General features: G+C 28.0%; 1 protein-coding gene across 1 annotated transcript in view; it reads left to right on the forward strand.

Moving 5' to 3' along the window:
• LOC101241140 (attractin) overlaps positions 1–16,317 on the forward strand; it is a 79,877-nt gene that overhangs the window by 31,865 nt on the left and 31,695 nt on the right. The window contains exons 6-12 of the mRNA XM_065792089.1: positions 4,317–4,416; positions 4,496–4,577; positions 5,163–5,409; positions 5,496–5,667; positions 6,034–6,188; positions 9,800–9,881; positions 15,750–15,817. Coding sequence (XP_065648161.1) covers positions 4,317–4,416; positions 4,496–4,577; positions 5,163–5,409; positions 5,496–5,667; positions 6,034–6,188; positions 9,800–9,881; positions 15,750–15,817 — 906 coding nt within the window. The remainder of the gene's footprint in view (positions 1–4,316; positions 4,417–4,495; positions 4,578–5,162; positions 5,410–5,495; positions 5,668–6,033; positions 6,189–9,799; positions 9,882–15,749; positions 15,818–16,317) is intronic.

Here is a 16,317-nt window from a genome sequence, read left to right on the forward strand (position 1 = left end):
TCAAGGAAAAGTCAGGGAAATCAGGGAAAAGTTAGGGATTTTTAACTTTTTTTTTTTTTTTTCCAAAAGTTGGGGAAGAAAATCTTTCATTCAAAATTTTTCATTTTTTTTATTTTTCTAATGTTTTTTTACAAACTCATTACAAACACAAAAGCATTAACCAAATGAAAAATTTTTATAATAAAAATAAAATAGGAAAATAAAAATAAAATAAAATAGGATTGCTATTATATTAGTACCTAAAGTTTGTTACATATAATCGAAATATATAAATAAAATTTAAACATATAACATTAACTGTCGTAGTATGTAGTAGTGGTGTAGAGGTAGAGCACTCGCTTCATCAATATAAAGTTCTGAGTTCGATCCCCACCACGTTTCTGTTAGTACTGCGCCTAATTTGTTTCTCCGCACAGTGGCCTTGTAGATAAGGGTTTGTGTTTCAGAGTTATAGAGTTGATAGAGGGTTGTTACCACAATTTAAGCAGCCTTCCGACTGAAGTGGCCTTCATGGCCTTGGGGAGGTGAATTAACTTAAAAAAAATAAGAAAACCTATGTTTATACAATGTTAATTTTTTCCAGGTAAATATTAAAGGTTAATTAAAAAGTAACTTATTTTGATAATGATTTGAACAGTTTTGGATGTCATTCATTATGTGACTGTCATTCGTCATGGGGTTGGCTTAAGAGAACTGACAATAAAACTAAGGGTATGTGTAGTGTATGCGGAGAGACATTTTTCCTAAGTAATTTGGGTATAATGCCAGTCAAAAGTTATGAAAAAAGTGCAAAGCATTTGATATATGTATCTTTAAAAAGCCAACCAACTGTATTTAGTTATTTTATTACTAATTAGTCACAGAAAAACTTTTAATCCAATTTTTCTTAATACTTATAGGAAAATCAGAAAACAAATTGCTATTTATTTGTAAATTATATTATTTGATTAATAAATTTTGTTATGATGGAAGAAATTAAATAAAAGAATACCACAGTTTTTTTTTTGTTTTTTTTTTGTTGTAATTCACCTCCCCAAGGCCGAGGTACAGCTGAGGAGGCTACTTGTGGTTATAACCCTCTCTCAACTCTATAACTCCGAAACACGAACAAGGCCGCTGCGCGGAGAAACAAGTTTCTTTTATAAATATATTAACAATATCTGTTTTTGTCTGAAATTGTTTCCTTTATATTGCCCAATTTTCAACGTTAAGATAAAACACTAGAGATAATGAACATGATTGCTTTGTTTGAAAAAATGTATTTAAAAACTTAAGAAAATGTTTTAAATAGACTCCTAAAAATTAAAAATACAGAGAATAAATTGCTGAAAAAATTGCTGTTTTATTCTTATAGTTTCTTAGAACTTTATTTTGCTGCAAATTTTTTAAACGCCTGTTATATAAAAATGTGGTCAAATTGTCTAAATAAATTACTCTGAACATGGCCAAACAAGTCGTGCGAATGCTTGTGCTTACTGGGAAGGCTTGGTATCACAAGCAACTGTTTCATCAATATTAACTTTCTTAGCTTCTGAATCGTTGCCATTAGCTTTCTATGTGGCTGAATCTTCTCAACCTATGCCAATTGTTTCAACAAATTTCTTCAGCACAACAGTACCATATTTCTCTTTATTTATCGCTCAAAAAGATGTAACATGTTCTGAAATACTTTCAGCGCTATATGTTACACATCAGCATTTCTCTTACAGATCATGTATGAAAATAGGACAACTATTTCTGTCTATGTTTTCTGACATTTTTATAACTAAAAAAATGACTGTTGGGAAAAATAAAGTAGCCTATAACGTTACACATGGTTTTGCCCCATATTTCCATGATCTATTTTTAAAGGTGGTGTTAGCTCCATGTACATAGTTGTATGTTTTGATGAGTCTTTAAACATTGTTATTCAAAAAGGTCAAATGGATATTAGCATGGTTTTTATAAACTTTTTCATGATAGTCCTGCTCATAAGGCAGTTTATCAAACAATTTGTTGAAGTAATAAGTTTCCTCTTAAATTTTGTTCATTAAGATGGGTTGAAAATGTATCTATATGTCAAAGAGCTTTAGCTATTTATGATAATGTGAAGTTGTATGTCACACACTCAAAACTATCTAATAATTACACTGTAAACATTGTTACTGATGCTGTCTTATGCCTTATGATCCTTATCTTATGATCTTCTTATGCCTGCTAAAATTATTTTTTTCAATATATAATGAAAATAGACTTCACCGCACACAAGTGTCACCAAAAAGAAGTAAAAATTGGTATCGCTACTTCTCTACTTCGCAGTGATTGTGTTCAGTTTTATATTATTGTTATTAAAATTTAAACTTACAGCTATCTCAGCTTTGAACCTCATTATTACATGTTTTAACTTCGACTCAGGAAAAATTGAATGACTGATTTGCTAACAATCCTTCATGAATCTAAATGGATTAGTGCTACAGTAACTGATAAGGTCAGTAATCAGTATGAAGATTTATGTAATCTTGCAAAAGGCATCTGTACATTAAAATTTACAAATTACAATGTTTATAAGGATAGGTGGATGTTTTTTAAACCCCTTTTATAAGCCAGAATTTCAATGACTTGTTTGAAGTATCCAAAATTGTATTTACTTTGTCACATGGTAATCCACAGGTTGAAAGTGGGTTTTCTATCGATTCAAATGTTCTTGTAGAATATTTGCACAAGAGCTTTGTGGTTGCCTGAAAAGAAGTATATGGAATTCACCACGGTGTTCACGGAATTTACCACGGTGGAGTTTGCAATCTGGAAATAATAAAATCAATGATGAAAAGTGTAAACATGTCCGATTCACACAACAAACATGTCCCATTCACACTACAAACATGTCCCATTCACACTACAAACATGTCCCATTCACACTACAAAGATTCATTAAAATAATATAATATAAATAATATTATATTGTTTTAATGAATATCTAAGAAGAAAAATTAAATGCTAAAAAAACAAATCTAAATCAACATAATCAGGAAGATATACGTGAGATTGAACTAGGATTAAAAATGCTGTCATGCAAAATGGAATGAACAGATGTAAATTACTTTTTGTTTAACAAGATTTTTTTTTCCTCAAACTTAAAGATTATTTTTGTTTTAAAGTTTTTTGAAAAGGAAAAAAAATTTATCAAAAAATTTAAAATATATTTTTTTTAACTCATAGTTGAGATAAGAATTAACTGAGATGAAAATAACAGAGATATTTGTGAAATTAGCTTATTGCTTATTTAGTATTTTTTGCTCTTTCAACATTTTTATATTTCCTTTTTTTTTTAATCTATTCTACATTTTTTTCTTATCTTTTCATTATTTTCTTATTTTTACTCTTTAAACATATTCAAAGAAAATTTATTTATTTGCTTTTAAAATTTCCAAATGTTAAGAACATTAGGCTAATGGAATCAAATGTTTAAATTGAATATTGACATATGCATATCAACCCTCTGAATTAGGGTTGGCATTCGGTAATGCCAATCTAACTGCCGACCTCAAAGTGTCTGATGTTGGCAAAAAATTGCTGACCTCATTTCAATGTTTTATAATAAGACCTTTGTATCACCTGATGTCGACCTCTAAAAAATAAAGGTTGGCAAATTATTGCCAACCTCAATTTCACAATATTGTCAGCATTTCTATATAAATAAATGGAAATCATCTAACTGAGTCCTCTTATTTACTTTTTCTTTATTATCATTCACTACTGACCTCTCGTGGAAACCATATATACAATTGATTGCAAACTTAATATCTGCTAAGGTTTCTTCTCTTTATCATGTTTGCTGTCATTTTACTCTTGAATTCATTCTTTACTTTTTTTATACTTTTTTCAATGTTTAATTCACCTCCCCAAGGCCGAGAAGGCCAGTCAAGGAGACAACTTAAGTTTTAGTTACAACCCTCTCTTAACTCTTTAACTCCGAAACATTTACGAACAAGGTCGCTGCTCAGAGAAACAAGTTAAGCGCAATACTACCAGGGACGTGGTGGGGATTGAATTCGGAAATTTGAAGCCTGATGGTTGTGAGCCACATTTTCTACCTCTAATCTTGTACCACATGTGTATTCTGTACTATGATTGTACAATACTGCACTATTCTGATGCAAGATATGATGATAAATATGATTTATGTAGATAGTTTCTGGGGTTTTAGCTTTTTTGGCTAAGAGTGAAGGCTTTAGACCTGCATTGGTTCATCAAAATCCATTTTCTAGATCTTACATCAAAATCTATTTTCTAGATCTTACATCTAGATCTTACATCTAGCTCTTTTTAAATTTTAGTGACTATGAGAGCTTCTCACGCCATGGCTACTATCAATTCTGATTTATTCATTTATGGTGGATATTCTTTTGACAACAGAAAGTTGGATAAATTAATCAGGTAAACCTCTTTTTTTTTCTTAAGTCTAAAAGTATTTTGTTAATAGTTTAATGCTCAATATATTTTTTTAATTTGAAAGGTACAATCTTGAAACATTTAACTTTGTTGAGTATGAAACAAGTTTACAAAACAGATACGATCATTCTATGGTGTCTTATGGGGTATGTTGTTAGGTTTATGGTGATATGATTTTGTTTGTATTTTTCAAAAATTAAGTTTATTTAATCAAAATTAAAATTTTATAGATAATTGCGTTGATGATTACACAAATTATTACATTAATAATTATATTATTAATTTATTAACGGTTTTGGTAGTCATGTTATTGACGGTTTCCATAATCATGTAATATTGATGCTTAGATCGATGAAGTTTGAAAATTTCTTATTTATGATGCAAATAACGTTTTTTATTGTCAATTTTTTCCATGTCAGTATTTTCAAAAGTTAACAGTCTAAAAATTCTAGATATGAGAAGTGAAACAGAGTTTAGAATTTTTTAAATTAAAGTATTAAATGATGGTAGTTTTGTTGGGTTTTATGAAAAATAACTTGAAATATTTGATATAGATAGGTAAATATAGATGGTGTTGATCTTATAAAAAACAATTTGAAACTATAATAACCATGAAATAATCATGTTTCATTCAGATAGTGCTGTCAATATTGAGTAAAAAAAAATCACATGTTTGTTGCTATGTAAACAAGCTTTGTTGCTATGTAAACAATTTAACATCTTATGTTTAGGACAAATTAATTATCTTTGGTGGAATCTTGTTTTCTAAAGATACAAATAAAACTCAAGTTACTAATGAGATACGAAAATATGAATCTATAACAAACTCATGGAGTGTGGTAAATCCTATTGTTTTAAATGGCGATTTTCCTATTGCAGTTTATGGTCATGCTTCTGTAGTTGTCAATGGTGTCATGTACACATTTTTTGGTTACAATGACAAAGAGTTTATTCATCATGTTCAAACATTAGACTTAAGTTAGTTGTTCATTCAATGTTTTGAAGCATTTTTATGATTTATGTTAAGCTGTTACTATGTATTTCAATTATTGTTTTTGATTTAGCTACTAATGTTTGGACATTAGTTAAAACTACTGGTGATGTAGTTTCTGGTTCTTACAAACATTCTGCTTCATATGATATTCAAACTGACACTATTTTTATATATGGTGGTTTTAGAAATGACAAAAAAATAACTTCTCAACTCCTTTTATTCCAAGTTTCACTTAAAAAGTGGTGAGTATGCAGCACACAGTAAAACACGCAAATGATCTTTGAAAATTTATTTTCCAGATTTTTTATTTTTATAATAACTCCATATTTGAAATATTTATTTATGATTACTTTTTATATCTAATTACTTTTTATATCTGACGATTTTTTATTTCTGATTAATTTTTATATCTGACGATTTTTTATTTCTGATTAATTTTTATATCTGATCTTTTTTTTTATTTATAGCATGTTTTTTTTAAAAACACAATATTTCTTCTTACCAACATTCTTATGTACCTAAATCTTCTAAAATATTTATCAGATTTTTTATCATTTTGAGGTAAACATTGATAAAAAAATAAATTAACAATTTCGTATTAAATTTAGGACCATTGGATTAAGCTCCAAATTGCCTCTTATGCTGCATGCATCAGGCATTATTGGTCGCAATTTGTTGATACATGGAGGGATTGCTAACAACTCTTCGAATAAAAATACTATAAGTGAATGTCATTCAAAAGATACTTTAGTTTACAACATTGGTATAATAATTTTTATTATAATGCACCTATGGCAACAAATGCTATATTAATTTTATGACAATGCTTTTATACTTACTCATTAAGAACATAAATAAAGAAAAACGTTTATGTATTTTTTAATGTAAAATATTGAACTGACTGAAGCAAGTATTTTCTATAATAAGTTTTGAGAAATTACTTTGTGATATTTGGCTTCTTTTTTGCCGTGAAAACATTACATAAAGGACATACATAAAAAGCAGAAAGTTTCAATGGGTAAAATGCAGGAATAAAGTGCATAAAGTCTCTCCTCCTACCTCAGCCATCAGTCTATGTAGCAACACTCCTTTGCATGTTCTTCCTAAATCAGTTGATATCATTTACTGAACCCCCAAAGCTCTTAACTCTTTTTCCGCCCTTTATTCCTGGATTTTACCACATTATTTACTTATAAAAGGTTTTCAGATTTCTTGTAACTATACTAAATCACAAATTTTGAACAAATGTTCAGATTTTTTGATACAAATTTTGTACGCTCTATTTATTACAATATACACCTTAAACATATGATATACACCTAAGACATTTACAATATACACCTTAAACATTTAATATATACACCTTGAATATTTACAATATACACTTTAAACGTTAATTATTATTTAGATTTTTGTTTGTACTTTGCAAAAAAAACGCAAACATAGTACGAAGCCCCTTGATTCATTATCCTTAATATACCCTTTTTTTGTCAAGTGTTGTAAATTTATATGATTTTAAAATACACTTTTGATTAAAATCATTTAATATGAGGCACAAACAAAATTTTTGATCTTGAACAAGAAAATTCTTTTTTAAATTAATGGTTTTAGTTTTAGTTAAACTATTTTGTCTCTATCACTCTAGTGTCAAATTCTCGTGTCGAATTCTCTTGTGTCGAATGGTCTTGCAAAAAAGCAACCTGTTAACAGTTACCCCTACCCTAAATCTATACCACAACTTTCTTCTTGAAATCAGTAAAGGCATCACAACTTGTTATGTATTAATTCCATTAAATTGTTTGCTTAAATCAAATTGACAAATTTGAGAAAAATTTTTATTATTGAACGTTCAATTATTAAACATTCTTCTACGGAATATTCTACTATGGAACACTTTACATTAGATCATTCTGTTATGAGACTCAATTGTGAAAGAGTGTACTTGGAGTATTTTTTTTCTTAAATAGGTGAAATCTACTAAGTTTTGTTAGGACCCAGCTATAAATTCAGCATTGCTCTGTTTAAATGTTTTCAGAAGAGTTGACCAACCATCAACCAAGCCAACTTTGCACTTTGATTAGTCCCTTGGTGGCTACACTAGCTCTATATCAACTTAGAGCAAAGGTTGGTTTCTAAGTCGATTCTTTCAGCTGGTACTTTGTACTTTCTACAAGTAGACTGAAAAAAACTGATACAATTGTGTTTTATTGTTTTAGAATTTGCACTTGGCTGAATTTTGTATTATTGTCGCTTGTATGTACGTTAGGGTGATATAATAACTTTTTAAGACTGATTTTATTTAGTATATATAAATACTATAAATACATAACAAAAATTTTATAAGTTAATTTATTCTTAATTAGAAAATTTTGTAAGTTAATTTATTCTTAATTAGAGCATTATTCTTAATGAACATTTTAGTTAATAAAAGTCTCTCAAGAGCATCACCAGACTTAACCTGTTTACGTTGGATGTCCATAGCTACCTCATTTGTTATATGCCCATTGTTAAATGAGACCTTAATCCCAAAAATGTGTTTGATATAATTGGCCCCAAATTGTCAGATTCCTCATCGTTTTGATAGCTTGACTCTGTATATAATTGCTTTAAATAATCAAGATCTAGGTTTTTCGGTATCAACTGCCCGTTAGCAGAATGCTCAACAACTGTTTAGCTAGTTGGTACGTAGCATTTTCTATTTGCTATATTTCATTAAAGATCTGCTTTTCACTCTTCATTTTTATATTTTTGTCAAGTACTAGTATAGTATCAAGTAAGAAAATCTACAGTAGTTTTCTCTTCAAACGTGTTTTTTAAGCACCCACAAGTTCATTTAACTTTTTTATGATACTAGTTGTGATACTAGTACTACGATACTAGTGGATACTGACAGCAAGCTAAATTTCATATTCCAGAGCTGCTCCAAATCCTTTACTATTATTTTCGCATAACAGCTTTTGATGGTAAGGTTGGGCATGTGGTAACAGAAGCCAAAAATGTGCCAAACTACTGAAATAATTTTGAAATTTGTCTAGGTAATCTGTGGTGCTTAAACTGAGCAATTAAAGTCCACAGAGAAATATGAAACATTTCTATTAAAAAAACTTTTTATATAAAGGAGTATCAGGGTGTTAGCCAGGAAAGAAATTAATAAAGCGTTTTTGCGAAATTGAGATTTTAGGTGTGGCCTTAAAAAAAAGGTCATTGCATTCTGGCATTTAAAAAAGTAGATAAATTTGACATTTTTTAGATAAATGATAAATATAAATGTTTTATTTTTGATTTTTTTTGTTGCTGTTATTTTTGCTTTACTTTACCAGCTAATTTATTTTACCGAAAGTATTTTTAATTCTTTTAATATGAAAATGTTATTAACTTATTTTAAAGTATAATATTTATTGATATGCAAAGATTTTGTAACTTTCATAACTTAAGATAAGCAGTAAAAATGTAAACAGAGTTTTTGAAAAAATAAGTATAAACTAAAAAATAATTTATTAAATATATTGAAAAATCTTAACAAGAGATTAAATGTTGTCAATTAAATGACAATTAAAAATAAATGATGTCAATTAAAAATTTAAAAGAAATTGATTAAATGATTATTTATTTATTTTTTTTTTTAATGTAAATTCTCCATATTCACCAAATTCCCCAAGGACGTGATTGAACTTGCAGACTGCTTGCTGACACTGATACTGAATGATACTGATACTGAATAATACTGACACTAATACTGAATGATCTTGATTAATGACAGCGCTTCTTTACACATTAAAAAATCAATCAACTTTTTCATTCTTCGTCATGCGTGCTAATTGTGTTTTTTCTTGTCTAGCGTGACACTTTAAATCTGAGACTGATATAATCTTATATTATATATTTTTATGTTTTTTTTACTATGATCTTATGAACCTATTTTATGATTTATTAAATGTTGTAGGGGAGAGAAGAGCGTGGTTTTATTTTTTTTTTTTTTATATTGTTTTTAAAATTTAAAATTTGAGCTAATTATATTATTTTTACTCTTTTTTTTCAATTAATTTTGTTATATGCATATGTTATATGGTGACAAGCACTAATGTCTATATGAGTTGCTCACATTTAAAAACAAATCAAGTCTGTAAATGGTGTGTGTTATTTTTTACTAAAATGGAGCCAAACAAAAAAAATTAAAAAGTTAAAGTTTTTAATTTTTTTTTGTATACAAAAAAAATTAAAAAGTATTAAAAAATAATACTTTTCAATTTTTAAGACATTAAAAAATAAAAATTAAAAAAATTGACAACATTGTTCTTTGTTGCTAATATTATCTAAGATCAAAAAAAAGTAATTTATAATTAACAGTACATTTATAATTAACTTTGAACTTAGATTGCAAATCATGGTCCGTTATTAGTGGAAATCTTTTGCTCTCAAATGGAAGATATGGCCATGCAATAGTTTCCTTCAAAAAGTACGTATGCTTACAATAATATTTATGTTTTGTTTAATCTTATTTAAGTCATTATTCAATATCATCTCTTTCACTAAATAACTTTTTACATTTATATATATATATATATATATATATATATATATATATATATATATATATATATATATATATATATATACACATCTTGTTAAAATTGTAGTTTTTAATAAATTAGGCAAAAACTTAAGGGGTAAACAGATTCTATCTGTTAACCAGCTTTGTACCCTTTCTTCATTTATTAGGCTTTATAATATATTGTTTTCAGTTTAGGATGTTAAATGCTGGATCATCTTGACTCGATGTATGGGTTTGCTTGTGTTTCTGTTTTTATGACTAGGCAACTCATTCTATTATCTCCAAAGGCTCCTGAAACTTCTGGAAAATCTTTAACAATGTCTGTAATAAGGACCAATTTGTTATTCCTTCTCTCTTACATGGTTCAGATTTTATCACCTCACCTAAAGACAAAGCTGAATTACTTGCTGAGAACTTTTCATCAATCTCATCTCTTGATTTCACTAATCACATCCTGTGTGATATAGCCAACAAACAGATTGATCCATTGCTTGACATTCGTATCACTCCAACTTATCTAAAGTGATTTACAACTTGTGGTCTGGACAGCATACCTGTCTTGCATAATGGTTCACCAAAACTGTTGTCTATACTTTCAAAACTATTAAACAAATGCTTATCAGAGTCTTGTTTTCCAGTCTGCTGGAGAGCAACATTTGTTATCCCTATTTTTTAAAATTCTCAAGAATGATCTGACTCCCCTAACTATTTTCTGTAACTACTGTCTTCTTACTATTATAAGCAAGGTTTTTGAGTCTTTAAATAACTTTATTATTTAGTTACTACCATAAGGAAGGTTTTTGAGTCTTTAATCAAAGTTCTATACTTGGCTCTATACTTTTTTAAATTTACATTAACGATCTCCCAGAAATCCTCACATCTAAAGTGGGATTGTTTGCTGATAATACTACCATTTTTCTTGTCTTGATAAGAAGCTAACACTTTCTGATTGCTTGGAGGGGAGATTTGAACTCAAAAAATATAATTGAAAAATAATTTGAAAAATATCATGTTATTATATAAAAATTAGATCTGCTAAAGTTGCATCTTTTTATTGTTTCTTATTCTAGATTCTATTCTTTATCTCTATAAATCTCAAATCCGTCCATGTATGGCGCACTATTGCCATATCTGGAGCGTATCTTCAAATGATGGCCTTTTTCTTTTAGGCAAAGTGCAAAAGCGCATTGTAAATATAGTTAAACATGTTCTTGCTGCCAACTTTCAACCATTGTCATATCATTGTAATGTTGCTTCTCTTTCTCTTTTCTATAAATACTATAATGGGTGCTGTTCTAATGAGCTAGCATGTCTTGTGCCATTTACTAAAATTCATTCTCGTGTTACTTGTCATTTAATTAAGACTCGCCCTTTTACTGTGACTGATCCTGAGTGCTTTTTTTCCTTGCACATCAATTCTTCGGAATTCGCTCGCTTCATCTTGTTTTCCTGATTCATATAATTTGCAATCTTTTAAGTTGTCTTTTAATTGTTATCTTGTTTTATAAACTTTATCTTTTCTCTTTCAGTAACTTCCAACTCTAATAGTAGTTGCCTGCAGCCTTGTTGAAAGAAAAGATGTTTTTTTTTTTAAAAAAAAAATTAATTTAAATATGATTTATTAAACGTTGTAGGAGAGCGTGGTACACTTTTAGTTTTTTTGTTTTAATATTCATTGAAATAACTAGAATAAACTTATGCTAAAGTAAAATTTTGAACTTAACAAAGTATTACAGTTTAAACTTGTAAAAATTTACAAAGTAAAATTGAAAATTTGTGTATATTAAGGTAACCCACCCATCGGGTACCTTGATGTAGTCTATGGGGCACTATTAAGGTAACCCACCCATCAGGTACCTTGATGTAGTCTGGGGCACTATGGAACAAAAAGTATAAAATGTAGAGAAGCAACATATTTTTATTAAAATTTACAAACTTGCAAATAAAGATTATTTCTAAAGATTATTAAAGTTATTTTAAAATTGTTATAACTATGAATTGGAATCAAGTTAATTATTAATTGAATCAGTTTCACAAACAAGATTTCTCAATATTTTTCTGTTAAAAGATAGTTGTTTCTTTTTTTTCTTTTTCTCTTTTTTTTGCTTCTGCTCAAGTTTTTGTTGGTGTCACTATCATACTGCTAGCTTTTTTGCAAAAATTATTTTTTAAAAATATTATAATTCTAGCTTTTTAACAAGTTTCTCTCTTTTTCTTCAGAGTAGATTTTTTGTTTGGTTTATGCTGGGCTCTGAACTGACAAAAGGCTCTTGAACCTTTTTTTGTGTGAAAGTAACAAATCATTTGCATTCAGAGTGTCTCCAGTGTTTGTTTTATTTGTGTTTGGATTGTTTTTATCAATAATAGCACTACATTAACATTCTTATTCTGAAAATATGTTCTTATCAAAAGAAAATCGCTATTTTCTAAAATCCATTTTAAATGTTTGTGATGTTTAAAATTTTTTAATATGCAATAATTAACATAAGATGCAATTATGTAAATAGTGATTGGCACTCCACAATTAATAGCCAAGACTTGATTGTGTCATAATAATCTTTGATAATCATTATAAATATCATCTATGAGATATCTAACATTTTTTTCCTACTATGTGATGATAGATGGTGATGATGATGATGATGATGATGATGATGATGATGATGATGATGATGATGATGATGATGATGATGATGATGATGATGATGATGATGATGATGATGATGATGATGATGACGATGATGATGTTGATATTAAGAATGTTAATTGATCTTTTTATATTACTCTTTACTAGATCTTTATAGATAAGCTCTAAGGTATAGATTCTTTTAGTAATTATCAAATATAAGTAGAGTTGTTGGTAAGTAGAGTTGTTGATAAGTAGATTAGTTGATAAGTAGATTTGTTGATAAGTAGAGTTGGATTTCTTTTGACAAGAATGTTCTTGATAAAAAGTGTTAAATTCTACAAATTGCTGTAATAGCAAAACCACAAGCTCCAGATGCAGCATTATTAAGAAAACATTTCTTAAATTTTTTAATTGGCATATGCATTTGTATCATTGCAGGTGTTACCAGAGGTGTTTTTAAAAAAATAACTTGTTATCAAAGTTCTCTGTTTGTCATAGAGCTGAGTTGCCTGATGCCATTTATTGGTAACAATTTTGTTTCATTTTTGTAAATTTTATGCCTTTGTATTTGTAAAAATGTTGTTACTTTGTAAATATTGACAGAGTCTATTTTACTGGCATTCCAACCCAGTGGGAACAAGGCTTTTTTGAGACATCTTAAATATATTTTAATGCACATTATAGAGCTCTAAAATACCTGTGTCTAGTAGGAATGCTTGAATTATTCCGTTTTTCTATTTAAGCTTATTTTTTTCTATTTTATCCTGTTTGTTAAGAAGCATTTCTATTTACACATTTTAAGTATGAAATGGCCATTTTACTTATGCATTTAGCTAAAAGGTTTATCTTTTGTTTATAAATTTTTAAAAGTTTTATAATGATTTTTTATCTCTTTATGAAAGTGCTAATGATTAAATATTTATAAGAGCATTGCCAGATAAACCATGATTGAGGTCTGTAAGCAATAATATTTTTAAAAATTAAGTTGATAAACATTCTTTAAATATTTAACAAATTTATTTATAAATTTTTTGAGTCATGAAGTTTATTCAATTCATTTTAATTGATTCATTCAAGTTTAATTCAATTTTGTGTTTATTATTTTATTAATTCTGTTAAACCGCTTGTTATGGTTGTTATGGTTGTATCAAAGCAACAGATCTTGAATTTATAACATATTGTCCATAGCACATTTAAGTGCATGTGGCAATATATTGCTGTAAAAGTTTTTCTTGTTTTATGATAAATACTCTTTTCATAAAGAAATTATGTTTCATTGTAGTTACTTCTTCTGTTTTTTTTTTCTCTTTTTTTTCTTAACATTTTTGAATACATAAAAAAAATTATTTAGAATTAGTTTGCAGTTAAAAACTTATACAAATTTCATATTTACTAAGTAGAAAAAATACTAATTAATGGGTCCATGATTATTAAAGGGTATTATTATTTGTTTTTTCTGCAATATTTCTTAATGAATATCTGTTAAAACTAAACAAGTTGCTACCTCGATTGCATCACTTGAGAATGTGATGCAATTGAGGTAGCTCCTTATTCCTATTATAAAATAGCTCCTTATTGTAAAAAAATTTATAAAGCAACACAGTTAACAAACAAATTTTAGGAAAAATGTGGCTAGACAAATGGCAATCATTAAAAAAAAATTAGTGAAGCCATCTGTAGATTCAACTGGTGGTCAAATTATGATTTGATTGCTGAGTTTTAGTTTATGCAAACCATAAATGTATAAAAATCAGTATAATAACATTGCATAACTACCTAGATGTTAGTCCTTTAACAAATAAAGTAAATTTTATATAAATATCTTGGAATACTAAAGTAAACTTATGTTTGTGTAAATATATATATATATATATATTTTTTGTGGAAAGAGGGTTGAATTATTACCTGTCTTCACCTAGATTCCCAGTTTGCTAAAGCGCATAGTCTTTAAATAAACTCAACTGGGGCAACCTGCCCTTCTGGCCAACTTGTTTTAGTCTACCCTACATTCAATAATACAATGTAAAACCTAACAGTTTCAAAATTTATTAAAATACTTTGCATAAAAAATATTAGAATATGCACCTTATACAAGTTTGATGTTTTAACCTCTTTACTTGACATGTTCTTTAGTTGCGATAAACGATACATCTAGTAGAAACTGGTTACACATCAAAAAGATTTTTCCCAAAACTTTATACATAACCATTATTAACTATGAATTGTTTTAAACTATACTTAACTAATAGAAGTTTTAAAGTAACTTAATATAATGCAGCAAGATGAACCACATGCCATTATAAACCATTTTATTGAATCAAGACCAATTTTTGCTAAAAAAAAAAAAATTTTTAATTTACTGAATTCATCTCTCCAAGACTAGAGTAACTGTTTAGGAAGCTACTCTTATGTTATTGATATTACAACCCTCTTTCAGCCTTTTAACTATTAAACTTGAGCCTTGACAAAAACAAATGATTATTTTGTGGTGAAAGAAGTTGATCATGCTTTTACCAGGGAAGTGGTGCACATCAATCCAAAAAGTCCAAACAACTTTCCTAAAGGAAGCAAAAGTATTTCCCAACCATAAAAAGTTAATTCAGTTCCTAGTGCTTGAAGTTAGGCAAAATGTGGTGGGATGCCATCTCTTTATGTATCTAAAAATAGTACTTAGCATGGGAGCAGATGCCATCCAGTAGTCAATTTGTTTCTGAAGATAAAATTTTTAGAGCTACTTTAAATAAATCAATACTTCAACTGTTAATAACATTAAAAGTGTAGTTATAAAGCTCAAAAACAAAATCTTAAGTTAAGAAATCAATGAGAAATAGTTTCAATGAATAAAATACTCAAAAAGAGCTTACATCATAGAAATTGAAATTTAAAGGTGCAAATTGCAGATTAGTGAATTTTTTTAGTTTAATTTACTAGACTTTTGATCAAGTTATTTGAGATTTTAAATCCAAAAACTATTTTAATAAAGTGAAAATAAAAATTTTACTTACAAAATGTTTACAACTGCACATAAATCATTAAAAAATGAATACCAGGTATTGACAATATTAAAACAATGCTAACCTAAGTCTGCAAAAGTAAGTATGTATATGTGTGTGTGTATATATAATATGTTATATGTTTTTTAGGTCCCTCTACATTGTTGGTGGTTTTAATGGAGTTTTTTTAGACGATCTTTTCAAGATTACTGCTAAAGGTTTTATAACTTTTTTATATATATCTTAACATTTTTACAGTGGTGGTCAATGAATGGGTTTCTTTTTTTGTGTGTGTGTGTTTTTTACAGCTATTTTTTGATAAAATTTTTTTTAGCTGTTAAATTTTTTAACAAAATGACCAATAGTTGGTTTCCCCCCACAGACAGGTTAGAGAGACATTTTTCATTAACCATTATTTTACACTTTGTCTAGTTTACATTGATTAGAATAGATTGTATTAGTAAAAAAAATTGCTCCTTACGTAAAAATATTGGATCTATAAATATTGGTAAAATATTGCATGGAGGTGGAGAATCTGTGTTTGTGAAGAATCTCTAGACCTTTCTCTTTCTGTGTTTGTGAAGAGTTTCTGAACTTTTCTCTGTGTTTGTGTACTTGGCATTTGATCGCTTTTTTTTATAAAAATTTAATAACTGCTTTATTTTCTTTGCTTTACCTTGTTTAATTCTATGCTATTTAAATACTTCTATGTTATTAG

This window comes from Hydra vulgaris, chromosome 03 (genome assembly GCF_038396675.1).
Source record: "Hydra vulgaris chromosome 03, alternate assembly HydraT2T_AEP".
Taxonomy (NCBI): domain Eukaryota; kingdom Metazoa; phylum Cnidaria; class Hydrozoa; order Anthoathecata; family Hydridae; genus Hydra; species Hydra vulgaris.